The sequence below is a fragment of the Antennarius striatus genome, chromosome 11 (genome assembly GCF_040054535.1).
Source record: "Antennarius striatus isolate MH-2024 chromosome 11, ASM4005453v1, whole genome shotgun sequence".
Classification (NCBI taxonomy): Eukaryota; Metazoa; Chordata; class Actinopteri; order Lophiiformes; family Antennariidae; genus Antennarius; species Antennarius striatus.
Window position 1 is genome coordinate 2,947,221 of NC_090786.1, and position 26,955 is coordinate 2,974,175.

General features: G+C 47.7%; 2 protein-coding genes across 5 annotated transcripts in view; one reads left to right on the forward strand and one right to left on the reverse strand.

The window, feature by feature from the left end:
• The first annotated feature begins 917 nt into the window (after positions 1-917).
• b3gat2 (beta-1,3-glucuronyltransferase 2 (glucuronosyltransferase S)) lies at positions 918-21,782 on the forward strand. The gene is made up of 4 exons (XM_068327372.1): positions 918-1,467; positions 12,619-12,763; positions 17,229-17,377; positions 21,643-21,782. The coding sequence occupies exons 1-4, from the start codon at positions 949-951 to the stop codon at positions 21,727-21,729; spliced, it is 900 nt and encodes a 299-aa protein (XP_068183473.1). The 5' UTR covers positions 918-948; the 3' UTR covers positions 21,730-21,782.
• The window catches only part of smap1 (small ArfGAP 1), a 44,383-nt gene continuing 39,193 nt past the window's right edge, over positions 21,766-26,955 (reverse strand). For 3 of the 4 annotated variants that reach the window (XM_068327370.1, XM_068327369.1, XM_068327368.1), the window contains 3 exons: positions 26,105-26,294; positions 24,664-24,875; positions 22,516-24,215 (listed from right to left, as the gene is read on the reverse strand). In XM_068327370.1, coding sequence (XP_068183471.1) covers positions 24,069-24,215; positions 24,664-24,875; positions 26,105-26,294 — 549 coding nt within the window. In that variant the 3' untranslated portion in view covers positions 22,516-24,068. Of the gene's footprint in view, positions 21,901-22,515; positions 24,216-24,663; positions 24,876-26,104; positions 26,295-26,955 lie in introns of those variants that run through there. The other variant, XM_068327371.1, reaches the window with a different exon arrangement.

Here is a 26,955-nt window from a genome sequence, read left to right on the forward strand (position 1 = left end):
TAGTAAAAATGGAAAGAATCGTTTCATTTTATTGTTTAAATCTTCCTCAATCTGTTTTCAAAATCTCGTTTTTCGTCTCCTCCTGACTTTGGAGTCACCTCCGATGCGAAGGGAGTAAAAATACTTCAGTTGACCCTCTCTGAAATTGTAATTTTCCTCCTTGAGGGACCCCACCCCCCTCCCTGGGGCTCCTTCAGGGGACCCCTGGGGTGGGGGTGGGGGGGGTTTGGATGTCAGAGGACTCCTCATTTCCTCCTCTTTCTAATTCAGTCATGTCTTCTTGACTGTGTTCTCCCTCTCCTCCATCAGCTGGTTTATTCCCAGCGGACACTAATGCGCACAACATAACAAGGCCTCTCTCCACTCCCCCCTCCCTCCATCTCTCTCTCTCTCTCTCTCTCCCCCCTCGGGTTCTTTCCTCCAACCCGCCTCCCATCCTCTCCTCTGCTCTGCACCTGCTCCTCCCCTCCTGCCTTATTATCCTCAGACTCCGGAGCTGCGCTCCGTTTCTCTCCAAGTGATGCTGGGAGGCGGCGGCGCACGCAGCCCGCAGAGGGGGACGCGGCTCCGGCTTGTTTTTCTCCTCCTGAAAGGCGCACGGAAGGACGGACGGGACATGGGAATCTAACGGGGCTTGTTGGAGAGAGTCAGCCTGGGGGGGGGGGGAGGAGGAGGGAAAGGTGCGACGCGTTCAAGTCCCATCCGAGAGGAGGAGGAGGAGGAGGGAGGAAGAGGAGGGAAACTCGGGGAAACGGTCCCGCCGGGACTGCGCTCCGTGACCGTAGTTGGAAACGGACTCCTGTCGAGGTTTGGAGGATTAAAACCGAAGGGGGGGGTTGAAGGAAGAAGGGGGCTCTTGGAGTTGCGGTTGGTGCATTTCTGTTGGTGATGGAGTGAGAGGAAAGAAAGAAAAAAAAAAGGGGGGCGCACTGGAACTTCAGCCTCGCCATGAAATCGGTGTTCTTCAGCCGCTTCTTCATCCTGCTCCCTTGGGTCCTCATCGTCATCATCATGATCGATATCGACAGCAAACGGACGATCCGGGCTCCGGTTGCCGGTCGGACCGGCGGGGCGCAGCGGGAGGCCCTCACCGGCGCGCCCGGGAACCGCTCCGCCCTGCCGGTCATCTACGCCATCACCCCGACTTACACCCGCCCGGTGCAGAAAGCGGAGCTCACCCGCCTGGCGCACGCCTTCCGCCAGGTCCCCCGCTTCCACTGGATCGTGGTGGAGGACTCGACCACGCGCACGGAGCTGGTGGCGCGCTTCCTGGCGCGGTGCGGCGTGCCGTTCACGCACCTGCACGTGTTCACTCCGCGCCGGTTCAAGCGCGCGGGAATGCCGCGCGCCACCGAGCAGCGGAACGTGGCTGTCACGTGGCTCCGGCAGCACCGGAACCGGCGGGACGTCGGGGTGGTGTTTTTCGCGGATGACGACAACACGTACAGCCTGGAGCTGTTCGAAGAGGTAACCCCGCGTTTCTTTCAAACTTTTGCGCTTTTTGTTTTTGTTGTTTGTTTGTTTGTTTGTTTGTTGGGGTTTTTTTGCACAAAAATCGACGTCATCAGCTCACGTGCTCAGGTGGATTCTTGCTAAACCTGGTATCAAAGTTAAAGTCAGCTTTATTGTCAAGTCTACCATATACAGGTATGTACGACTTACAGCACAGATGACATTAGTCCTCTCTGACCCACGGTAAACAGGCAGTACAACAGGCAGTACAACAGGCAGTACAACACAGGTAGGACATGATGTGTGTAGTGTAGTATTATCACAACAGGTTCTGAGCTCCTGGAGATCCTGGGTTCAGTCTGGAGGTCACTTCCTCCCTGACTTCCTGTTGCCGCCCAGAGACGAGCAGCATCTTTTTTCCCCCCTCTGGGACTCCGACTCGCCTCCAGGTGTGACCGGATGCTTGTTGCTGACGACACCTGTATTTATGGTTCTGTCTCCATCTGTCTCCGATGCGGTCTTCTTGGGACTGGCCGTTGAGCCCGTTTTAGACAGCGTCAGCGCTTCTTTTGAGCTCGAACTCCGCCTTCACCTCAGGTAAATTCTAGCAGTGACTGTGAAGGAGAGTCTTCAGAATGAGAGACGAGCGAAGGCTGAAAGGAAGGAGGAGGACAAGATGAAGAGGAGGAGGACGGACTGACAGAAGGAGAGAGGAGAGAGATGGATGGCGCTCCCACTTTCAAATCTTTACCTCGCCGCCATCGCTGTCGACTCGCCGTCAAGGGAATTAAGAAAAATCGTGTCTGTGTGTGATTGTAAAGCCTCGTCTCGCCGAGCTGAGGCAAATATTTACCGATAATGGACTACTTTTCTTCTCTGGAACATTTAAGCACAAATCCAATCTTGGTCTAAATCTTACCCAGAGTGCTTTTTGTTCCTAAAACCTAAGCTGGACTCGAACCAACATGTCTCCAACCTCGCCTGACCTCGTCTGCATAGAAAAAAGTTTCCCTTTCAGAAGATTTAAATGTGTTTGAACAGAATTTGCCTTCGAAAGCTTTAAAAAAAATTTAAAAAAAAGGTAAAATATCCTGGATTGAAGGCTGTTCATCGTATGAATATTGATGAAAACACATTCATTGACGAGCTGTTGGGGGGCGTCGACACGTGACATGAGTGTCGTCACCGCTCATCCTTTGTCCTTCGTCTCAACTCCACACGACTCTGCTAATTACTAAACAATCCTCTCACCGCCGGTAACGCACAATCGCCTCCAACGACTGCCTCTCTGATTGGCCATTCTTCACTCTGATTGCCGCCATTCACAGGCCAACCAAATTGCTGTAATTTGCTAAAATGGCGCCACGGACGGCAACCCTGGGGAGGGGGTTGCCGTGTTGTAGTTCAGACGTACCTGGAGCTTTCCCATCTGTGTTTCCCACAGGCAACGGCTACCTCCAGCGGCTGCCCATTCCGTAACAGCCTGGGATCGATAAAGCGTGTCTAAAAGTCCAAATGCAAATAATCCAAAGGAGCGGCCAATCTCAAATTGAATTCCTACCATTGCTCGCGCTCCAGAAATCCATCTTTAATTGGAATACCGCTCCGGCTCTCGGACTCATGGTGTCAGAACCTCCGGGTTCTAGTGGAGTCCATTCCCATACGTAGTCTCTGCAGCTTGGCGTAAAGTGCATCTGTTTGATTTGTTGATAGCACACTGTCTTCCCTCTGTCGCCCTGCCTGTTTCATTACCCGGCTCCTCTGTGCAGGTAATGGCCTGTCATAGAGAGATAATAGGCTGTCATATGGCAGTAATAACCTGCAGAAACTGTCTGTGGGCTTTAACCGGTGGCGGTATCGGTGCTTATTGTGGGCGGCGCCTTCAAGCAGGAAAGAATTATTTTATCGTGACAGCTGAGGATAATATTCCTTAGAATAATCAGCTGTGAGGTTTTTATGCAAAGGATGTAGAAATAAAAATGGGAAAATAAGAGGTGAATGCAGATTTTATCAAACCCCTCTAAGTATAATAAATCTACAGGGAGAGTTAATGACCTCGTAAAAACCCACAGTCCCTGTCCTGTTTCTGCTGCACAGCGTCATTCCATAGGAAAACGAGGGGGCAGGCGAATCCTGCTTTTGATAGAGGGATAAAAAAAGCAGGCGAATCCTGCTTATATAGAGGAAGAGACATCGATAAGTAAAGGATACAGAAAAAAAAAGGCTTGAAAAATTAAATTCAGAAGAGGAAGATAAAAAAGAAGATCTCGAAGTGATCTGATCAGGAACAGGGAAACGAATATAACGGTATCCGTCGTTCTTGTTCCAAGTAGAACCTTCACATTTGATAAGACCGAGGTGTTTCAGTCCGACCACACAGCAGCTAAATAAAATTCAACTCCCACTCAAAAAGATTCAGCTGGGGGGGGTTGTCTGGACCTGCAGCAAGGGAGGAAGCGTGAACCGTGAATATTTCTGACGAGTTCCAGAAAGCAGTTCTAGAACACGACAAAGGGACGAACCCCCCTCTGTCCACCTGTATCCCCAACATTTTGGATCCCAGTGATACCACAGCAACCAAGTTCTGCTGGGTTCTGTGATGGAGATCCAGTCCAACATATAGATAAAGAATTTAGAACCGACATTATTTAAGGATTGTAAAGGTTGGACAGTCTGTCGGTTTTGGCTAACTGGCTAAATTACGACAAAAGCACACATGCAATCATTAATGGTAGGTTTGATCGGGTTTCCAAGCCTGCAAGGAATCATGGGTTGGGGTTGGGTTGGGGTGGGGGGCATAAAAGTGAAGCTGCTGGGATAAAGGAACCAGAGCAAAACGGGAAATTCAATTTCCTCCAACCCCTATGAGCAATTATCATAATTACAGAGTGTAGTGAGAGCAGGAGGATCAGGGGGTTGTGATGTCAGGGAGGCGAAGCGGAAAGGAGACCAACCTCTGCAGGAGGAGTCGTTTGCGCTCGGATGGGGAGGAGGGTGAGGATGGGGGAGAGAGGTAGGAAGGAGAGGGAAAGGTTACAGGCATAGCTGTAAATGTAAAAACCTCTCCATTTGGAAAAGCCCTCCCTTTTAGACCCGCCCACAGGTATAGAGATCCCGCTATTCATTAGCGAGGCTTTTAGCTTTGTTGTACATGAAGTTTTATCCCGAGACTTGCAACCGAGGAGACATCCGAGGATTTTGTTTCTACCACAAGTTAATTCTAGCGAAATGACCTTCAGACGGGTTGATGATGTGGGCGGAGTCACGCCGCTCATTAGCGGCTAAATGTAATCAGACTAAAGTCTGGCATGTCAGACAGACTGCTGTTATCGATCGGACTCATTGATTCCCATCAAGCTTTAAAAAAAAAAAAAAAGAAGAAGTTGCAAGCTCTAATGCTAAGCTAAGCTAACTCGTCCTCCCAATCAGGTCCGCCCTGCCGTTCCTTAACGCCCCCCTGAGGTGAAGCGTTGCATGACGTCACAGGATACGTGCAGGATTCTCTCTGTGATAGAGAAATCACTCCCCCTCCTTGCGTCTCATTTCCAAACGCACCCATAAAGCATTCTGGGTGCGTTTGCATCACGGACCGTTGCATCACACTTTCGCAGCCGCTCTAATTTGATTCATTCATTTTCTCCCAGCTCATTTCTTTCCCCTCCGTTTCTAAGATTGCCCTCGCCGCGCATATTAACAACCCGCAGATAAAAATACACTTGATTAAAAAACCCGCGCCCGGTACCTCGCCGCCCAGTGCCCGTCCCGGCGCGCAGTCAACTCCCCAACTTTTCCTCTGGGGGTGGGGGGGGAGAGGCAGGAAACAAGAACATCCATTATGGATTTCATATCCTCCATCATTAAGAGTCTCTTTGTGTGTACACAAAACTCACTTCTCACCTATTTGTTTGCAGGGGAGGGAGTCAGAGTCGATTATGCGGCCCGAGTCTCGACGCTCCCAGTCGGTCGGATGAAATGTGATTCCCCCCTCCAGTATATTTTTCACCCCCCAGTTTTCCTTTTGTTTACTTGTAAATAGCGTGCGTTTACTGGCGGAGCTGCCGGGGCTGTAATTTGTCAGGACGTGGCTGGTTGTCGCGCCGCCGAGCCGCATCTTGATATTATTTTCCCTGCGCGTGGCAAAAGATGGATTGTTTGTTATCTCGCCGCGGCGTCTGCCCTTTGCCGAACAGATCCGTGTGGATAATGAGCTGCAGAGTCCACTGATGAAGACTCCACCGGTGGACCTTCACAGCTTCATCAGCAGATAGGTCCAGGAGTCATTCCCGTCTTTCAATTGCTTTGCTTCCATTCGGAGTCACGTGAAGATTTGATCTTGACATCCATGACTCTTGTATGCTTTTTTTAGCCTTTTTAGAACTCAAAGTCCATCTAGCTCGGCACTACCGAGCTAGCCAAACCCAGCTAGTAGTTTGTTTAAAGGTTTATCCGACCAGCAGGTGGTGCTAGCATTTGCACGTACATTCATTAATTTTTCCGTACCGCTTCATCCACTTTCGTGCGTCACGGGGGTTGCCGAACGCTAAAGCTGGACAGTTTTTGGATATACAATAATCCCTCGCTTATTCGCGCTTCAAGATGCGCGGCTTCACTACATCGCGGATTTTTCGTAGGTAGTCACGTGACATGTGGAATGTGGCCGCAAGAGGACACAAGCCAGCGTATTATTTTCCGGTCCCAAGCCCGGATAAATACAGAGGGTTGTGTCAGGATGGGCATCCCACATAAAACTTTTGCCAAATCAAACCTATGACTTCCATACCGGATCAGTCGAGGCCCGGGTTAACGAACGACCGCCATCGGTGCTGTTCGCCTACAGGGTGCCGGTGGAAATTGGATTATTGTTGGTCGAAGAAGGAGTAATATTAGTATGGGGAGGGTTTATAAGCGTTAAAAAATAATAAGATAAATAGTTTGTCGCTATATCGTGGAATTTCATTTTCCACGGGTGGTCCTGGAACGCTTCAACCGCGAGTAACGAGGGATTACTGTAACTTTAGAGTGATTTAAACGTACGACCACACCCTGAACGAACGCTACAGCGACTACAAATGCTTTTTTTGTTTTGTTTTAGCACCAGTGTGTAAACATGTTTATTTCTGCAGAAGGTTGTCGGCCTCATCTCCTACCCCCCGAGCGTATTGACGTCCAACGAGGAAACGATTTGCCTTGCACCAGAAACCAATGAACACCTAACGACCGCCGCCGTCAGACGTGAAATGTGTTTCTGCAGACAATGAAAACACACCGAATGTTTGGACTCACCAAATTTATCGAGTCGTTTTTTGTTTTTGTTTTCCTTTACAACCCGAGCAAAGACATATTCCTGTGGTGCCCGACTAGAAAAACAACATTATCTCCAGAAAATCCCACTGTGACCCCCGAACACAAACCTCCACTATTTCCCCCCGCCCGGTTCCGTCCCTGTGGGGAAGCTGCTGACTCGGTTGTTGATGACAGACCTGATCAGGAGGGTTTACTTTGTGTTCTCAGATGTGGACCGATTTACTGCGGTGTGCAGGAATGACATGCAGCAACACAAAGCTCAGGTACAGCGGCGAGCGCCTACCCACGTTCAATTACAAACCCGTCGTAAATATTTAGCCGCTCGTTGCTGTGACGATCAATACAGATATTGTTTGCAAAGAGCTGCAGCCGAGCTTGAAAAGACGCGTGCAGTCCTTTAAAAATATGGATTTTTACCTCGCCTACGGTGGAAGACACAAACCCAACATCGTCATTCAGGATGACATGTGAGGCTTTGCAGATTTTTGTCACCTCCGTCTTGATTAGTTTTAAAGAAACAATTAGCGACACAGACGTCAGAACTGCTGATATGTCACAACAGACACGCACTAGTTGCATGAAGACAAAGGAACCAACAGTTTCTCTTCTTCAGTTTATTTAAAAACTTCTCTAGAACCTCAAGATATGAGCTGCTCAACATACAAGTTATTTGAGATACGAGCCGTCACACTGTCCATATTGTTGTTTGACACACAAGCCGAGATACGGAACACCACCGCTAGTTGGCGGATGGATACGACATCAGTGAGACCGGATCTCTTCGCTGGTTTTTAATTGATTCAGACTGATCTGTGATCAGTTTTAACCGACCTTTCGCCCCTGCTGGACGTTTGCGTTAACATCTTACTGCTGACGCACCAACAGAAGCTTTTCCGAGGGATGGCTCCGAGAACGCGGCGCTTCATCCCTCCTGCGTAAAGATTATTAAATATTTATGAACTAATTTACAGCTGAGGTCATTTTATCACCCGTTCATTAATTTCTCTCAGTCAGATGTGAAGGAAACTTCAACTTGGCTTTGTTTATTTTCAGCAGAAGTGTTCTCCACGATGAAGGATGGGCGAGTGCGGCTCAACGCTAATAAAGCTAATCCATCCTCTGCTCGCTGTTGACTTGTAAATATTTAAACACGGGATTATTCCTCCCACCTCAAGTCTGCGTGGATTTCATGTTGCGACCGTGAGAGTCGATGTAAACGAATCATCAACACCTCGAAACTTGTTGGTAGAGTTAATTAAAGCGTCATCAGTATAAAAAAATCTCATCCCGACTGTAATAGGGTAACTTCTAGGAGGCGTCCTGTTGTCAGCCTGTACAGAATTAACTAGAGGCATGACCTAAACATGCTAAATATCAGTATTTGTGAGGGTTTTTTTCTTCCTATATCTAGAAACGTTCTAAAAAATCAAATGTGATTCTGATATCTCAGCTGTAGCTTCAGTCTGGACTCCATCCTGGTCCTTTCTGATCTGACCGAACCTCCGCACTGTTCCGTGAGTCTATTAAATTATCCATGGCTGAAATAAAATTACCCCTAATGCAATGCAACGTGCTGGTATTAACTTTAAATCACTGCTTAATGCAAATTGATGCCATCGAGAAGATCCAGAGACTAGATTAGGATCATTTGCATATATCTACTGTGGCGAGGTCACAGCATATAAATGTCCTGGAGAATGTAAATACGTTTTTTTCCCCAACTGTTCACTTGGAGTTTGATTTGGTCCCTCTGTATTTGCATTCCCCACCCCCCACCCCCCCTCAGCGGGGCATTTCTGTACGCCAGCAGGTACGGAATGATGAACAGAACCTAAAGTACGACGAAGTTTTGCACTGCAAACTTCTCCCGCGTCGACGCGATCTGCAGATGGAGCGTCGCTAGCGAGCAGAATGACGCGCCATCTGTTGAAATGCCACCAGCCCACCGCGTTTGGCTCCCAGCAATCACTTTGGCACGCAGTTGTCGTCGTCGCTGTCTATAAGAAGGTTTGTGCAGAAGTTGGAAATGAAATCGAGGCAACATCTGCAGCATCAGGACCCGACAAGAAACGTGTCTCTGATATCTGATGGAACGTCTGCAGAATCGGCTTCTTTTTAACTTTTAAATAAAGTTGTACTTTCTTCTTCTTCTTCGCTTGATTAAAACGATTTGGACTTCACCTGTCAAGTGCTTGCTTTGTGTGCAGGGGCAAAGATTAACTTGTCGTTTTAATTCGACGGTTTCATCCTCCGACTCTGCGGGAGGAATATCTGGAAGGTCCTGAGTGTGATTTTGCGCCTAATGGCGCTGCCATCCGAGATAAACAGATTTATTTTACTCGAATAATGATGTTGCCTGGCAGCCGTCCAGTCGTGGAGGGAAGCCGCAGCCTGCAGATCTCAAAACGCGCTTTTAGTGCATCCTGCAGAAGATCTGCAGGTTTGTGCAAAACTGTCGTTTCAACCAGATCATTGATATTTTACTCCTTATATGGACTTCCTGTCGTGATAAAGCCAAAAAAAGTCAGGATACATACGCTTTCGTAAGCGAAGTAGCAAAGTCATCATCACATGATATGTATGCTTCCCCCTTTTTAGCGTCTTTCAGCTGTTTTTTCCGCGTTTCAATGGATTTTTCAGACGTGGTCGTGGTTTCGTTTCATCTTCATGTCTGACCTTCAGGAACCTGCCGGCCATCAGGATTTTATGCGACGCAGAAAAAGATCAACGCTTTCCCTCGGATGAGGCTTAGAAAAAAAAAATCAGTAAAAGCTCATAAGGATTCTTTTTAATCCAGGTCGAAAACGCTCAAATGAATTTCAGTCAACAGAAACAAGGACGAAGATTAGCGAGTGCATTTACCCTGGAAATGAGTTATTTCATTGCAATTTAGCAACACATATCTAGTAATCTGAGCATTCCCCTGCACCTCTTGGAACCCCCCTGGAAATCCCTGGAACGCACTGGAAACCCCTGAAACCTCCTGGAACCCCCACACTCGGCTTCCTTTCTAATAATCTGCAGAGCTGAGCTTTGATGAGCATCTCTGGAACTCGGGGATCATCAGCAGTCAAACTAGGACTTCGCCGCTAAGCCGAAATAACGATCGTACTCCAGGAACGATCTGGGAACGACCATCAGGAAGAGTCATCCTCTCTTTCTGTTTCGTTTTATCTCACTCTCCACAAAGCAGGGGAGGCATCGCCTTGAAAACCGACCCGAGAGAGAGAGAGAGAGAGAGAGCGGCGGGAACAAAGGGTGGAAGGTTTAAGACTCACCAGGGCGAACACGGTCCGCGGCGTTATCGGGGAACGGGCTTCAAAGCTGCTGATGTCATCCAGGAACAGCGTGAGAGAGAGAGGATGAAAAGAAAGGAAAGGAAAGGAAAAAAAAGGAAAGTAAAGGAAAGGAAAGGAGGAAGAGAAGGAAGCTGAAGGCTTCCTAATCTAAAGATATGAATCTTTACATCCAGCAGCTCGATATCAATATGGGTCTTTATCCGTTCCCTTAAACACACAGCAGCTTCTTTCTCTTGGGGTCTTTTAACAATAACGACGCAATAAAAACAACACACAGCGTGGGATCATGGAAAATGATGTTTTCACTCATCTATCGGGTAGAAAATCAGACATTTGTCAGACTTTGAATCTGTTGGATACCACAGTTTTCAGATTGGCCGCTTTGACTTGTAGCTCCTCGTTCTGGACCACAGGAGGCCGTGTTTTCATTTGAATTGACAGTTTTTTTCCTGGCATTTAAAAGTAGAACTGGACAGGCGGCCTTTTGGGGAACACGTCTCTCTACTTCCTCTCCAACAGGAAGATGAAAAGACAAATATCAGCCTGTGATTCGTCCACAACTGGACTGGGCAGTGGTTGACCAGGATGTAGTTTCCTGGTTGTGTCCAAAGTTAGAAAGCATCCCGACGTTTCATTAGCATTTCTGTAGCTAATTACCTGGATGGCAATGTTGAGACTAGACTAGACCAAGACTACAAGAGACCAAATGGAACTAGACCTAAAAAGGCATCCGACACTTGGTTTTTCTTGCTTGTGTTGCGTTCGTGTACTCCGTACCTTTCACATCCATCCTCAGATGCCTTTTAAGATCCCATCCTATCCTTTTTATCTATGATTCTCGTCTGTCATCGCTCTTGATTGATCGCGCATCGGCGCGGCGTTCCATCAGCTCCTCCGTGGAGGACTGGCCGGGTAGAAAAGATCCAATTATTCTGCCTCGTATAAATTTCTGGGTCACGTTTGTCCACCTTGATGCACGGCTGACAGAAACACGTTTGTTATTTATTTCCTGTCGCTATTTAAATTCTGAGTAAAGAAAGACAGGGCTTTTAGGGAAGTCAAGGAACTCAAAGGCCTGTTTTTCTGTCAGACGTGACTCCGTGAACCTTCCAGCGCTTTTCACCAGCTCTGATCTCAGGGCATTGCTCACAATCGGTTGTCAAGACCAAGGAGATATCTTTTTAGATTGACACTTTCAGCCTGTGGGTCTTAACAAAGATCTTAATGAGCGCGATGCTCAATCCAAGACGTTTGCTCTTCAGAAGTTGTCTTTTCATGATTGCCTTCACCTGATTTCCTTCCTTCTATTTTTACTCTCACTCTTCATTCTCTATAAATTTGCGTATTACTGCGAGATGCTACTTCCTCCATCATCAGTTCAGACTTTGAGCTGCTTGTGAATCAAAACTTTTTCATTTCCTCGCTGGTTCTTCTGTCACTGAACACCGGCGAGGTCCGATACGCGCCGCTTGCGGCAGACATCCCCCTAATTGGGCCGTCAATGGCGGATTGACAGTTCCTTCCATCAAGAATACATCAACGCCGATCTTTTCTGCACCTGATTGGAGGCTCGCTGGGATGTCATCGGCATACCGAGCTGGAAAAAACAGCAAGAACGTCCAATTTCGCCTCAATTATTCATCAAAAACCTTTTAGTCTATCTCTATTTTCCTGCAGACCACTCGGCCGTTCTTCGCTCTCCGACCTCTTCCTCTGCGATTGTTTGTAAGTTTTGCTAACTTCCACTTCAGTGAATCCTCTAAAACTTGGTTTCCCTTGGCTTTAAATGCCAGAACTCTTTGTGATGTTGGGGGCGCGGTAACGCAGCGCTGCCTACTGATTTGGGTTTGTTTGCTTGTTTTGTCAGGAGTGACTGGCTGGAGGCTGTTTGGGTGAGGAAGAAGAGCAGCAGCGTCTGGATGAATGCGCTTCGGGGTGGCGAGGGTCGGAAAATCAAATCCCAAAACGCATCGGCGAACAACGCCGGGATGCAGACACTCGGCGCGGAACCTCGCTCAGTCTCGACTCCCCTCCCCCCACCTCCGCCCCGTCTTTTATCTCGCTCTTCGTCTCGTTTCTGGTTCGCGGCGCTTCTGGCTGTGTGCAAATTCATTCACTGTGAGAATGGAAGGCAGCTCGGCGGCGCGGTTTCATTTAGTCGTCTATTCAGTTCGCCTCAGATTCCCAGCTCTCCATCGCATTTCAAATAATATTAAATTCTCTAATCACTCATGCAAACTGACACACAAGTAATTCACTTCAGAGTCGACGCCGCCGGGGCCTTCGCTAACTTCCTAACTGGAATGCGTCCACTCCGAGTGGACACCGCCCCCAAGGCTCACACATCAGTTCCCATTTGCTTCTTGCAGATTGTAAGTTGAGAATGACGAGAAAAAAATTATTGTGGATCAGCCGTGGTTGCTTTTTCATTTCATCCAGACAAATTCTGTTGGACTTCCTTTTTGCTTGAGTTGTCTTCATTTGTGAACGGAAGCTTTGTTATTTTTTAAAATTGATGCATTTGCGTTCTGCTTTGACCGAATGTCGTTTTCCTTCTTTGCAGATGCGCAGCACTCGAGGTGTGTCCGTTTGGCCTGTGGGATTCGTAGGCGGGAGAGCGTATGAGCGCCCCCTGGTGTCTGGGGGTAAAGTTGTGGGCTGGTACACCGGCTGGAGACCAGACCGACCCTTCGCCACAGACATGGCAGGTAAGGAGTACAGTAATACCTCGTTACTGACCGTTAATGAGTTCCAGTACCACCCGCAAAAAAAGAAATTTTGCAATATAGCGACAAACTATTTATTTTATTATTTATGGTAATTTAAATGTTTATGAACCCTCCCCATACTGATATTAAACCACCTTATATCTGTGTTACCTTTTCCCACACTCTGATAGACTTTAAAACACTTTTGTATTAAAGAAAACTGCGCCAGGAAGTGCGCTGCGTTCTGTGAGTCTCGGAACGCATTCTGGATGCTGTCAGCCAAAAGAATGCATGAACGATAAAATCGTCTAACTATAACCATAAAGACACTGACTCTATCTGGCCTATCTGCCTCTCTCCCTGTCTCTCTTTCTCTTACCCTGTCCTTATCCTCCTTTGATTTCTTTTCCACCAAACCAATCAGGGCAGATGGCCACCCAAAAAAGTCTGGGTCCTGCCCGGAGTTTCTTCCTCAATGGGGGACTTTTTCCCAACCATTGTCGCTTATAATGCTCAGGAGGGTTCAGTTGGGTGTTTCTGTCTGTTAAAGCGCTTTGAAATGTCTGTTGCCACAATTAAGCGTTTTATAAATAAAACTTGATTGATTGATTGATTGATGGATTGATATCATATGATTACATACTAAAAATCTGCAATGTAGTAAAGCTGCACATCTTGAAGGGCCAATAAGCGAGGGATTATTGTAATAGAAAGACTATAAAGATAAACCCAACTTTGACTCCCGACACCAAATGTCTCACAAATTAAACATTTTTATCCACACTGCCGGCAGACGAACCTTAACTTGAACATTTTATTTGACTTTGCAGCCACCGCCAGGCTTTATAAATGTGATTTTCTTGAAGAGCTCCTCTAATAATTCCACAAATGAGAATGTCTCATCGTGAGGATTATCGCCGGCCGACTGATTGCTGCTCCTCAGGATGACGAAGCTTCGGTTTGAAGTCTAAGAAACCCTGTTTACCAGGCGGGACGGATCTGGATCCATCCATTCATCAATGTCACGGCGTTACGGCCTCGTCGTGTTGATATCATTACCGTCTGACATTATGAAATCACAGCAGGATTGATTAAAAACGCCTTTTAATTGGCTGCAACAGAGAATTTCAGTTCCATCCGGAGCCCAAACCTCAGTAGAAGGAGTCAGATATCCTCCTGTTACTGATTCGGGTCGACTCTGCTGAAAGGTTCCACCATTAAACTCTCTCTCTTTAGACATGAAAGTATTGATCACCTCATTGATTACTCAACAGTGACTGTCCGTGTGACGGTTTTGAAAGGAGGGGATTTGTTCTGTCTTTCCTTGAGTTAAACCTAAATAGATCTGACATCTTTTCTATCGAGCTTCTGTCTTTTTCCAGGCAATAAATCTACCATAAAATGAGATCTGATCGTCCCAATTTAGTATTCTGATGGTTCCTCCTCCGCTGCTACTCCACCTGATTGTTTATTCCTGAGATAAATCACTAAAGCAAGATCGCAGAGTTGAAACTAATCTGAAAAGCAACAGATTAGATGAGATCAGAACAGCGCCGGCACCAGACAGTTATCAGCTGGGGGCACTGGGGTTTTGGGAGTGGGCGCTCCTTTTATTGACTCATTGATCGGATCTCTTTCTTTGGCATTGTCACACCATCCCATCTGGTAGCTGCCAAACCAGAAGGAGGTGTCAGGTGACACCCAATCAGGGTAAAGTTACCGAGAACTGGGTGCTGCAAGTGTCCCTAAAAGACTCTGATGACGGAACGGGATAAGCTCTTTGTCAGACGACCCGTCTTCTCTGTTCCACAAAAACAGCTCCTGAAAATCACAGCAACGCTATAAATACAACATCTCCCAGAGGGCCTTGCAGCTCAAGGCCATAACCAGCTGAGCTCATTCTGCTGCTGAGACAACACCCAAGCAAAACAACTTCCTGGAGTCCAGTCGTCCCTGGAAGGCCACCAGGTAACCGGTGGTGGTGCCTTACAGAGGAACCGGGGGCATGAATCAAGACACTCCCCCAATTCAGATTTGTGGAATTTTGTGGGACGAGGGAAATTTAAAGAAAATCCTCATCAAGTTGAATCCAGGAAATTTCGATCCAACGTTTTGTTTTTGTTTTTTTCAATTAGCGAGACTGTGGAAAACTTTCAAAGTAAAATTTGGGGCAGGAAAAAGCACCACCCACAGCCAACATCACACCCCTCCATTCCCCTTCAATCTGCCACACACACACACACACACACACACACACACACACACACACACACACACACGCACTCCAATTATCAGCCTTGCTTTTGCACCACGTTTTATAATTACACTGTCAATTTGCGATGCTAAGATTTACTGCCTTGCTTGTATTACGAAGCCTCCCCCCTCCCCCATTGAATTCTGCTAGAACAACAATGGGTCCGCCAAGAGAATGGCCCAAACTTCATCCACTCATATATTATTATTCATAAGGCTTACAATGGGGTGTGTGTGTGTGTGGCGCGGTGTGTGTGTCCTGTTGGCTTTATGTGTTACAGCGCCGCTTTGTTAGCGGGATGCTGCTATTGTTCTGCCCCATTCAGTCGGGTCCGGTTGAGCCGGGCAGCGGTGATACCAGCTCCACTCGCTTCATTGTGGTCGGATGTATTTACACACACACACACACACACGCACGCAATTATGACGCACCTGTCGGCTCATGAATGGACGCCAACACAAGCGATTGCAGAAATAAATCCAGCAGACACACACACACACAAAGCGACACAAAGACAGGTCGTCCTTTTGTTGAGGCTGGCTAGCCGCTATTAGCATACCACACCCAAAGCTGAGACTTAAAACAGTTCCGGTATCACTTCATTGCCCCCCAAAAAAGGGTGATAAACGGGTGCCAGTCGTCATGTAGGTCAACGATAGTGGGTCAGACCTAAAGTGGGTCGGAGTTAGTCTAGACTGGAGTCTCCTGGGCAAACTCGGCTCGGATAAACCCGGAGCTCCACGTCAGACTCCTATCTTTTAATTGCACTTGTACCGCTTCACCTGAGCTGCGTTTATCTCTGCGATTAGCCGTTAGCTTCCAACAATAGAAACAACCCAACAACCAACTGACACGAAATCAGACAACCCCTAAAGAAACGAGGAAAACACCCTCAGGTAGTCGACGCTGTCGATTCCAGGTTGCAACGAAACGCCAAAGAACTCAGGTATTGAAGTTCCACATCGACTTGGCGGTTGCTGTCGGATGTTTTGTCGTTGTTTCCTGCCCTGCGTTTTGTCGGCAATCTCAAGAAATGTTTCGTGGACTCAGAAACTTTGCCCGACTTGCCCTTGGGATCATCACTTCTGGGCAACACGACCGTTCTCCGTTCGTCGGAACCACACGATGGATGCGACCGAGGGAACGGCTTGAATGCTGGATTATTTGTAGTGAATTGCGAGCCACCTACGACTGATTTGCATAAACAAATACTCAGTCATCAGGAGGACAACCTGCATCTGGAAGATTGCGGAAATCTCTGAAAAGACCCCTCTGCCACTCTGCGTCGCTCCGAGGAACGCCGCTTCGGCTTCGAGCGACGCCCACGCTTTCACTTTTCCTGTCTCGATGGGCGATTTAAAAGCCCAACCAATTTACTCGGAAACGCATGCTTCAGATTGAGCCACTGTGCTTTTTCCTCATTGCCAGGCAGACGCTGATTTCAGGTTGGAGGGACTCGACTCATCAACTTAGACAATGCTTAGAGGAAGTAAAAGCCAACTGGCGTCCGATAGGAATCTGGCCCAAGCTTGGCGAGAAAAACGGGAATCTTATTCTGTTCCTGGAGTTTCCTCATCTTTACAACCATTTGGATTTTTTTATTTTTTTCCCATAATACTCCCTGTCGTAAATGAAACGTTTCACCTTCAGACGTCCGGCTTCGGGGCGAGACGACACATCGGATGTGCGAATGATGCGTCCCTCTGTGTCATCCCCACGTCCCGTTTCTTTGGGGATGTTACGCTGATGTGGCCCCTCGGTGAAAATGAGTTTCACACCCCTCCTTTACGGGACGGAAAAGGGTTAGCTTAGCACGTAGCCACGCGTCTTTCCACCTTGACTTCTATCCCTGCTTGCCGTTAATACCTCCTGGTTTCCGGGGTGATTTGCACGCTGACAGATTTTCTCCCTCCGCTGCCAATTCTTCTAATCAGGTTGATTGAACCTGGGGGCGAGCCAGCCATCAATCTGCACCCCCACCTCCACACAACACCCCCCACCCCCTGCCGCGCATTTTGACTTCCTCATCCTCCCCCTCCCTCACCCACAGCACAATTATCTCAGGAGAACGGAGGACCCCTGCGCTCAATGAATTTCACATCGGCTGTATCGCAGCCATTAGATTCACTAATGCACTCGCTGCGATCACAATAGACCCATAATGTGGATTTAATCTTTTCTGGCTAACCCCTCCCCCGTTCACTCCCTCAGGTTTCGCCGTGAACCTCCAGGTGATCCTGGCCAACCCGCGGGCGCAGTTCAAACGCCGCGGATCCCAACCGGGGATGCAGGAGTCGGACTTCCTGAAGCAGATCACCAAGGTGACGGAGTTGGAACCCAAAGCCAACAACTGCACCCGGGTGAGTACCCGATTGGCCCGTTCTGACGCCTACCGACCAATCAGATCTCGAGAAACCATCCCTTCCGTTCAGCAGAGATGTCTTGTTTTCCCTTAATTTAATATTTGCTGAAACAGCGGCTACGCGTTCGTTTAGCTACACAAATGCAATTAAAGTCAGATCCACTCGCGCGCTAATGATGGGATGTGATTTAATTAGCCTATTAATTTAGCATCCGCACAAATCTGTCCGGTGGTTTTTGGGTAATCCTGCTAACAATCAAACAAAATGAAAACAAACGCTCCCCGGAGGTTTTTTTTAGGCGGGAACTGAAGCTTTTCTAGACCGTTTCAAGAACTTTATTACCTCATAAATGATTATAATGAATCCAGATTCACGCAATCCTAAAATAATTTCCCATTTCTGACTCGCACCAAGTGTCAAAGGTCGTGCCGTTTGTTTTTCTCTCTCATACGAAAGCGATCCGTAAACCGATGACTCAGCTGAGCTCAGACGCGGGACGCCGACGCCGTTACGGCGCCATCAGTCGTCGTTGTGCGTCCACTTAGATCGACGCGGCTCATCGCAAATCAGCGCGGCCTCCGTCGGCGTTTGGTTTTATGAAGACGCTCATCGCCGTGACAACCGTCATCCTCTGAAGACGTCCCGTGAGGAATGGAGGAAGCGGGTTCCTCCGGTTTAAAACGTCGTTTCTCCGGTTGTTCAAAGACGCCACAGAAATGAAGCGAAGCCTCTTTGTTTCATTCGTTTCATGATTGACGCTGTTTTGCAGTGGGCGTGACCAATCACAGCCTCGTAATGATGTCATTTCCTCTCCCGAGGAGGTCCAGTGAAGCAGTTTCTTTTATAGCTCATAATCCAGGCGACAGGTTTCCGTGAAATTTACGAGAAACAAGAAGGAAAGCGTTAAAGTTCCGGAGTTTTTCGTTTTCTTTTTATAACTTCACATGATTTTTTTTTGTTGTTGTTGTTGTTGTTTCTGTTTTTGCTTCTCCTGATAAATATTTGAGCCAGCAGAAATTATTTTTCGCTCGTAGCCGAGTCGCCGTCCTCCTCTTTCCAGCCTCTGTTGGAAAAAAAACGCCATCAGCAGCTGCCTCACCTGGAACCGACGAAAGCGACATCTAAATTCGCCGTATGTTCGCAGGTTAGAGTCTCGCCGTCGGTCCCTGGTGGGTTATGGGTAAATGCGTCCCTGCGGGGAATAGGATAAAGACCCCAAGAGCCGACGGATCATAATTCAGCGCCGCTGCAGACAGCTCTGTGCTGAAACTATCATCATCATTATCAGCCCCATTACACTAATGGAGGTGCTCTGCTGCTGATAGTAATACAGACCATTAGCGGGCTGTGACATCATCAGTCATCGGCTGGCGTGGCGCTGACAAGAGGATGTCATATCAGTGTTGATCCTCGCGGTGACAGAAGCAGCGGGATGTGACATCATCGCTTATGAAGCTGCTGAGGCGGCGACACAATCGTGCGTGTTTTATAATCGTAGGATTTATTATCAGATCATCAATTAGATGTCAATTTTAAAGCTTATTCTATGTTTTTTGTTGAACTAAAAACTGATTCCGTGATGTTTTAGATCTCATCCGTTTATTTTTAGCGCTGCCGAAATGTTCAATTCAATAATAAACTCACAAGTGGGCGGTGATAACCCTCCACACCAGCAGGAGGCGCTGCAAAACAAAAGAAGCGGGATTACAGACGTAAAAACTGTGGGTGCAACTAAACAACTTTAGAAATAACATTTTCAGGTGCCTCTGTCTCGACATGTTCGATTTCTTGACTCTCATTGGTTCATCTCCACGCATCAGCTTCTGATTGGTAGATACTGTCACTATGGTAACCATCAACTAAATTGAAGGGCTTTTTTGCGGTCAATAATAAACAAATAAGGAAGAGTTCACGAAAGATTAGACGCACAAATTTAGAAACCACTTTCCGGTCGATATTAACAAAAGTATCACATGACAACTTTTCGGCCAATCAGAGCCGCCCCCATAGGGAGTTAAACGACATTGAGAGAGCCCATCAGTCGTCTGTCGTTTACAGATTTCCGCATTTCCAGATTAAAGTAGCTTTCAGGGCGAAACAGAAACCCACTTGAGTAGCCGTGATTGAAATAACTCGATTTCCTTCCCCTCCTCAAAGGCCAAAACTCCGATCCGACCCCCCACCCCCCAGGGAGGTGTCGGGATCAGATCTCGGGGTCCCCGAAACCCGACCTTGACAGAGGAGGGCAGAGACGCTCCTCCGGAGGCCGGGTCATTATCCGGAGACGAGCGACAGGAGCTGTGATGTAGTTAGAGCGGGAGAGTAATGGCGACAGACAGCGGTGACAGGACGGGAGAGGAGGGGAGCAGATGGAGACAGATGATAGCGCAGGAGGAAAAGCAGATAAAGAAGAGGGGAGGGAAAGTAAAAGCCTGCGTGGGGAGAAGAGGATGAATCGACTGGAGGTGTAGCGAAGGAGGAAGACGGAGGAGCGACGAACTAAAACCTTTATTTCATTCTCATCGACCTCCGCCTCAAACTTTAATCCTAATTTTATCGATGCGTCCCAGCGTCGCATCAGATCGTCACCCATCAGGCTCCGCCCACCGGCTCCGCCCACACTGATTTATTATCAACTCTGTAGTTTTAATGCATTACTGAATAAATATTCCATCTCCAACGGGGAACCAGACGAGACAGCGGCGCAGGCCTGTTTCAGATGTGTTCGAGGCTATTTTTTAAGCAGCACCTTTACATCTTTTTATCCATCTGTTAGCGCTAGCAGCTAAAATCCACAGGCTTGCACATCTTTTCCTGAATAAACACCATCGTGTTTGCTACAGAACTTACAACGCGAGCTTCAAACACGAAGACGAAACGATCGGGAATTTGTTCATCTGAAGGTGAAAGCAGTCGTTTCTGCCTCGTCCGTCCGTCTGGCACCTCCTGCTATTAGTGCACAAGAAGAAAGAAACACACCTCTAACCTGGTAAAGCTTTTTGTCTTCAGGTTGCCTCAGGGAGGAACAGGAATTGGCAGGGGGGAAGGACGGAGAGTTAAAACAAGCGCAAAGCCAGGAGAGAAAAAGTGGACGTGATGAATGAGCTAAACGGGGAGGAAGGAGGAGTGTGTCCAGGGAAGCCAGGAGGGCAGCGTTGCTGTATAATTGGTGTGTGTGTGTGTGTGTGTGTGTGTGTGTGCACGGATTTCTGCCCGGTCCCGTTTTCCCCATAGCTTTGCAGCGATTCTACATTAGCCTCGTTAGATATGCAAAGTGGGCCAATTAGCAGCACAGTGGGCAGGAAGTGACACGTTCCACCTGAAGAGGCCCAGAAACAGCAGCAGCCAGCAATAAATCACGCCTATGTGTGTGTGTGTGAGTGTGTGTGTGTGTGTGTGACGGACACACAAATGTCACGCAGGAAAATTATAAGCTCATTAGGTTTTTGCTTAAAAAAAAGAAACGATGAGTTCTTCATCCACTGCGGTGTTTTTGGCTGCAAAACGTCAGACAATATTTTCACGGATTAAAAACAACAAAATAAAACAATATGACCAGAATAAAAAAGTTTTTTTCTAAATATAATAATAAATGTAGATCCAGTTTGTATCAACTTTATTAGCTGCGTTCTCGTAACGTCACACCATTTTTTTTGTTGTTGGTTCTGCTAGTTTTGGAGTTTCAGCTTAGCGGTAATGAATTCTGTGTTAGCGGCCCCTTTTTTTAAATTTTATTTTTAATTTTATAAATTTTTTTAATTTAAAAAAATTATTCTGCGTTAGCGGCTGAAGTGGCCCCTTTTGTTTATTTATTTATTTATTTATTTATATTTAAAAAATGTATTATGTGTTAGCGGCCGCAGCGGCCCCTTTAAGAAGGTAGTCATGTGACCGAAGCAAGCATCTCCACAAGCGTCAAGAGTGACTCACAGACTGATGTGTAGGAGAGAATCCACTCATTTAAAACTAAACATTGTGCAGAATCGGAGCAGCACTAAATATTATCTGATCGTGGTTTTGTTTTTGGTCGTCTGTCAATTTGGTTTTGTTTTGCAAAAATACATTTTATGGTTTTAAGATCAAATCCAACAAGAAACCCACAAAAACCACAACCCAATAATTAAACGTTAAGCCGTCGAATCTTTCTGCATCCACCTGCATCCATCGAAGCGTCGCAGACTCTTCGTTCTTTATTTAACACCCGGAACCTCCGACGTCAGCAGTTTTCCTCACCCCTCTCTCCCCCTTCTCCCCCCCGACAGGTGCTGGTTTGGCACACTCGCACAGAGAAACCTCACCTGGCAAACGAGCCCAAACTTCGTAAGGACACCGTGGTCATCGAGGTGTGACGGGACAACGGCGGCGTCTCCAGATCGGAGCAAAACGATTGGCTGATGAACTCTTGAGGAGCTGCATGAGTCCGGCTGCCTGTCAAACACGACCTCTGAGAACTGGACACCAGTGGAGGACGTGATGAACAAACTGGGATGACGGACTTTTTTCATTCCCTCCATTCACAGCTTGACGATGTAAAAAAAAAAAAAAAAAAAAGGATAAATGTAAAGATTACGTGCCATGTGACTCATTTTTAATCAATAACACATCTTAACTCAGATACTGTGACATCACTACTTTCCATATAGACACCAGAGTCCTGTCTGAAGCACAGAGCTGGTGTTAGGATGCTGTTAGCGCTTAGCTATCTTAGCATAAAGACTAAAGCTCTAGCGTAGCCCTGCATCCAGAGCTTCATATGAAATAAAGGTCAGAAAATATTAAACAGAACACCAGGGACAGAAAACTACAACTCCCAAGAGCCCCTTTGATTTAAAATGCACACATTTAACAGGAATCCATCTAGCGAACAAAAAAGCGGGAAATGTCACTGGATTATTTCTATATTTTTGTGAATGCCTGTGGTTTTGTTGTGCTAAGCTAGACTAGCCCCAAATGAAGGAAAAGTGTACTTCTAATAACCCTGTTTACACGTCACACAAAATAAAACACTGAAAGACGTTTTCTCTGCATCTTTCCTCGTTTTTTAGAAGCAGAACGGGTCGTCGTGGCGACGGATCTTTGGTGGTTCAGAGGCGACCGTCGGGGTAGAAATAAAACAGAATAGAATTCATGATTCAACAACTTTTTATTTGAAACCATCATTTTTTTTAAAACTTGAAACCAAAAAAAAAAAGGATATAAAGAAAATTCAATAAATTTTAAAACAGTACTTTTACAGTTCAAAACACTGGATAGAGATGAAAACAGAACAAACATCCTGTTCATATTCTTGAAACCACTTTTCCTTCTCTGAACGAGGCACCAGAGATGTAAACGCGTGACAAATAAACCTGGATGATGGCGTGTTTGTGAGCGTTAGCATTAGCCTTAGCGTTATTGCGTTGCAGAGAGACGCTCTTGTAAAAGTGTGCGAGTGCCGTTTGTACATTTGTTCACATGAACCCCCCCCCCCGCCAAAAACAGGACGGGACAGCGTCGACGGGACCCATCCAGCATTTTCATTCAGGTCCCGTTTTGCTTGAACCGTCCAATCGGGTTCCTCTGTTCTAGCCCTCTGATTGGTCATCCAGGTTTATTTGTTTCGAACTAACTGTGCTTCACACGGCAACACACAACAACAAAGATGGCAGGACGCTGGGTCACAGAGGAGTGGGGGGCGGGGGGGGGGCGCATTTCCAAGGGAGGGGGCGGAGTCTGATAGAACTCGTTTTCTTTTAAATCTGATGTCACTAAAAAGATGTTGAATAAAGAATCCGCTGCGTGGATTTTATTCCCCGTGTGCTCCAGAAGCGTTTTGTTCAATCGGAAATCGGATAAAAGCTGAATTTACATTCTGGTGCGATCGGATGGTTGCATCACCAGAAGCCACAAACGAGCGACAGTCTGAACGGAGACGAGTTCTGGGAGTCAAAAAAAGAAAGGGAAAAGAATTCGAGCTATATTTTATTTCTTATACCAAATGTTTGTTACATTACATTTGGGATTATAAATTTATCCTAAATGTTCGTTGCGTTACATCTGGGAGGATAAATTTATCCTAAATGTTCGTTACGTTACATCTGGGAGGATAAATTTATCCTAAATGTTCGTTACGTTACATCTGGGATAATAAATTTATCCCAAATCCGATCTTCACCAATCAATTTGGGTAAAATTCACCTTAAAACGACTCCGTTTTACGAGCGGAAAGCAGCGTCAGTCAGGAAATTCTGTAAAGGTTTGCACCTTCCACACCTACATACGGTAATACTGGGACGATTTTTATTATTATTACTAAGGGGGGGGGGGGACGATTACAGCACACACAGCAGAGGAAGGGGTCAGGAGGTGGGGGAGGAGGGAGCGCAGACCAACCACACGAGAGCCGTAACTACGGCGATATTGAAAGGCTAACCGCTAACGACCCGTTTGGGTGAAGGTAGAATATTCCTAAAGCGCCGCTCGGAGCAGCTTCCTGTTTCCTGTTTCCGCTCATTTTTGTCTCTTCAGTCGACAACGGCGAAAAGGAAAAGAACTTTCTTTTCCTCCACTCCATCCAGTGTGATGTCATCTTAAAGGAGCCGTGGTGAGGGAGGGGGGGACAGTCAAACGGCACCCCCCCCGGCTGTGCGTTGTTTGTTCAGGTAGGTGGGTGGAGGTGGAGAGAAGGTGTGATCGTTTTTCCACTTCCTCACTTCCACAGCTGGGTGCTGAGGGTCTGTCCGGACGGTGGCGGGGGGGCCGAGGGCCAACCGGCTGCGGGGGCCGCCGATTGGCCGAAGGGGGCCGCCGGCGGCCCTCCGCCGCCCACGGCCATGCCTGACATTTGTTGGGTCATCTGGACGAGAAAGAAAAGAGAGGAGCGGAGTCAGCCAATCGTTTTCCTCTCCTCCCCCCTCTGACTTCAACCCCTGCCCCCCCCTCACCCCCAGCCCCCTGCCTCCCCCCTCCTCCTCTCCCTTCTTCCTCCTTCCATCTCCAGTCATCTATTATTAATGTGCATCTACAATGTACAATCTGGTCATCTGAGAGCTGTGTGTGTGTGTGTGTGTGTGTGTGTGTGTGTGTGTGTGTGTGTGTGTGTGTGTGTGTGTGTGTGTGTGTGTGTGTGTGTGTGTGTGTGTGTGTGTGTGCGCGCGTGCGTGCGTGTGTGTGTGTGTATTTATGAGGGGGAGTACATGTAATCAAACACTCCTCCATAACACACACACACTTCACCATCAGGAGTGTGTGTGTGTGTGTGTGTGTTATTCATCAAACTCTTCATCTGTGATCGTTTGCGTTACCTGGTTCACGTTCCAGTGCCCCGGCTGCACGCCGTAGACGTTCTGTCCCTGATTGGCCGACACGCCGCCCGCGTAGCCGCCATTGGGCAGCGTCATCCCGGACAGCATGGCCCCTCCTCCCATCACGGTGGTGGGCGGGACGGCTCCGCCCATCCCTGAAGCGAAGCCCTGCGGCGTGTACTGCATCTGAGGCTGGCCCATGTACAGGCCCGCTGCACACACACACACACACACACACACACACACAAACACACACACACACACACGTTAGCGACACAAACTCGACGCTAGCAGAGAAAATAGAGATAATATCGGTTAAAATCCTAAAATATAACATCTGTTCATCTCGACTTCGCCTCAACAACGTCTTCCAGCCGCTCCGGCGGCGTTCCGAGTGTCTTTTAGCGTTCTGTAACGACAACCGACGTTGGATGGAAGTCGGTTTTTTGCGTCTTCGCCCCGACGGATTCCAGATATTCTGATTCCGTTTTATAAGCTCTCGTTCAGCCGGAAAATCGATGCGTACACGAAACCTGCTGCTTATTCTCCTCCGTCGTTCTGAGAGAGATGCTGAGGTGTGTGTGTGTGTGTGTGTGTGTGTGTGTGTGTCACCCGCCTACATGCAAACATAAACAGTCTTGGCACATCGCAGCCGAGATGAGAGCGGATCTGCAGACACTTCTCTATTTTTACTGCAGCAGAGGGACTTGGGGTAAAAAGCGCCGCTGAGTGGACCTGCCTGCTTTCCGGCGCGCTGACCTTTCATCTGCCTTCGCTTCTCCTCCGCGTTCACGACGCGCCGCCGCTCTCTCTGATGTAGCGTGGAAGAAGAGTGTGTAGACGCGTCTTCGTGCACAAACACTTACGACTGAGTGCGAGCTGCTCTTCTTCCACGCTTTCACTTTTTTTCCCCGTTCTGCACGTTTTAAAGGTGAAAGACGACCTCAAGACGACCTACGTGTTCTTGTTCTCCTCGCTCGGATCGCCAACGAATGAAATCAAACTGCAAATTTAAGCCGTGCCCCTATTGGCTCCTCCGTCGTCGGGGGTAACGATAATGCGACTCCACAGAGCGGTGGGTTTTTTCTATCTTGTTCCAATTTGCCGTTTTAAATTTGGTTGCAGCAAATATTCGTTGGGGAAGATCAATATTTGCTCTCCTTTAAACTGGGTTTAGTTTACACCAAATCCTGAGGGGAGTTTTTCTGGCTTTAAGCGGCTAAATGCTCCGCTAGCTTACGGCTAACTGTTTGTGTGCCGTTTGGGCCTCGGCGGTGACTTATTAGGGGTTGTTATAATAAAAAAAACCCTAAAAAACACGTGAAAAAGTTGCTCCTGAATGAGGCGATCGGATTTTACTGTGTGTGTGTGTGTGTGTGTGTGTGTGTGTGTGTGTGTGTGTGTGTGTGTGTGTGTGTGTGTGTGTGTGTGTGTGTGTCACCTGCAGCCGGCGGCTGCTGGCTCTGCGGTTGACTTCCCACCGAGCTGCTGGCGTACAGAGACAGGATGGAGTCTTTCGACAGGAGCTTCTTCTGCTCCGCCTTGGCGGTGGCGGTGGCGGTGGACGTAGAGGAGGAGACGGCGCAGGGAGTGGAGGGGTCGGCCTGCGGGGGCGCCGTACTGGAACCCGACTGTGGGGGTAACACAGAGAGAGAGAGCGGGGGTATAAACGTGGAGGAGAATTAACGGATATTTGTGACCCTTTAAATTTCAGACTGGGCGGGGCTTGTGCCAGAGGAGGAGCCAGGAGCAGATCAAAGAAAAGGGGCGGAGCCATGATTTATTTTCAGAAACACGCCCCCTTTTAAATGAAATGAAATCAAATAAAACCAGCGTTGGGTCTGTCATGCTTCCTGTTGGGATCTACTGGTTTCCTGTACGTTGGTCTCACAAACCAAAACCTGTTCCCGTTGCATGCTGGGATTGTTTTCAATGGATCGCCGAACGAGGTGGGAAAGCAGGGCAGGAGGAAAGGAAGGAGACGGCGGATGAAATATAGATGGGAGGAACCGAATAAAGGAAAGAACGGAGGACACGGCAGAGGAGGAGCGCCGTCAACGCGAGTGAGACGGATGACGTTAATTAGGCTCCTGCATAGAGAGTGAAGCATGATGGGAAAGCAGGACGCGCACACACACACACACATAGAAACACACACGTCCATGTCTTTTTAATCTTTCAGTCACACCCTTTATTTCTAATGGATGGAGCTGAGAGGTAACACCTGCTTAAAAGGTCTGTGTGTGTGTGTGTGTGTGTGTGTGTGTGTGTGTGTGTGTGTGTGTGTGTGTG

Bases quoted from the DNA above. Each gene is read 5' to 3' on its own strand.
- b3gat2 (XM_068327372.1), top strand. From the start codon at position 949: ATGAAATCGGTGTTCTTCAGCCGCTTCTTCATCCTGCTCCCTTGGGTC. The intron at 1,468-12,618 runs GTAACCCCGCGT...CCTTCTTTGCAG, and splicing joins GCCTGGAGCTGTTCGAAGAG to ATGCGCAGCACTCGAGGTGT. The intron at 17,378-21,642 runs GTGAGTACCCGA...CCCCCCCGACAG, and splicing joins AAGCCAACAACTGCACCCGG to GTGCTGGTTTGGCACACTCG.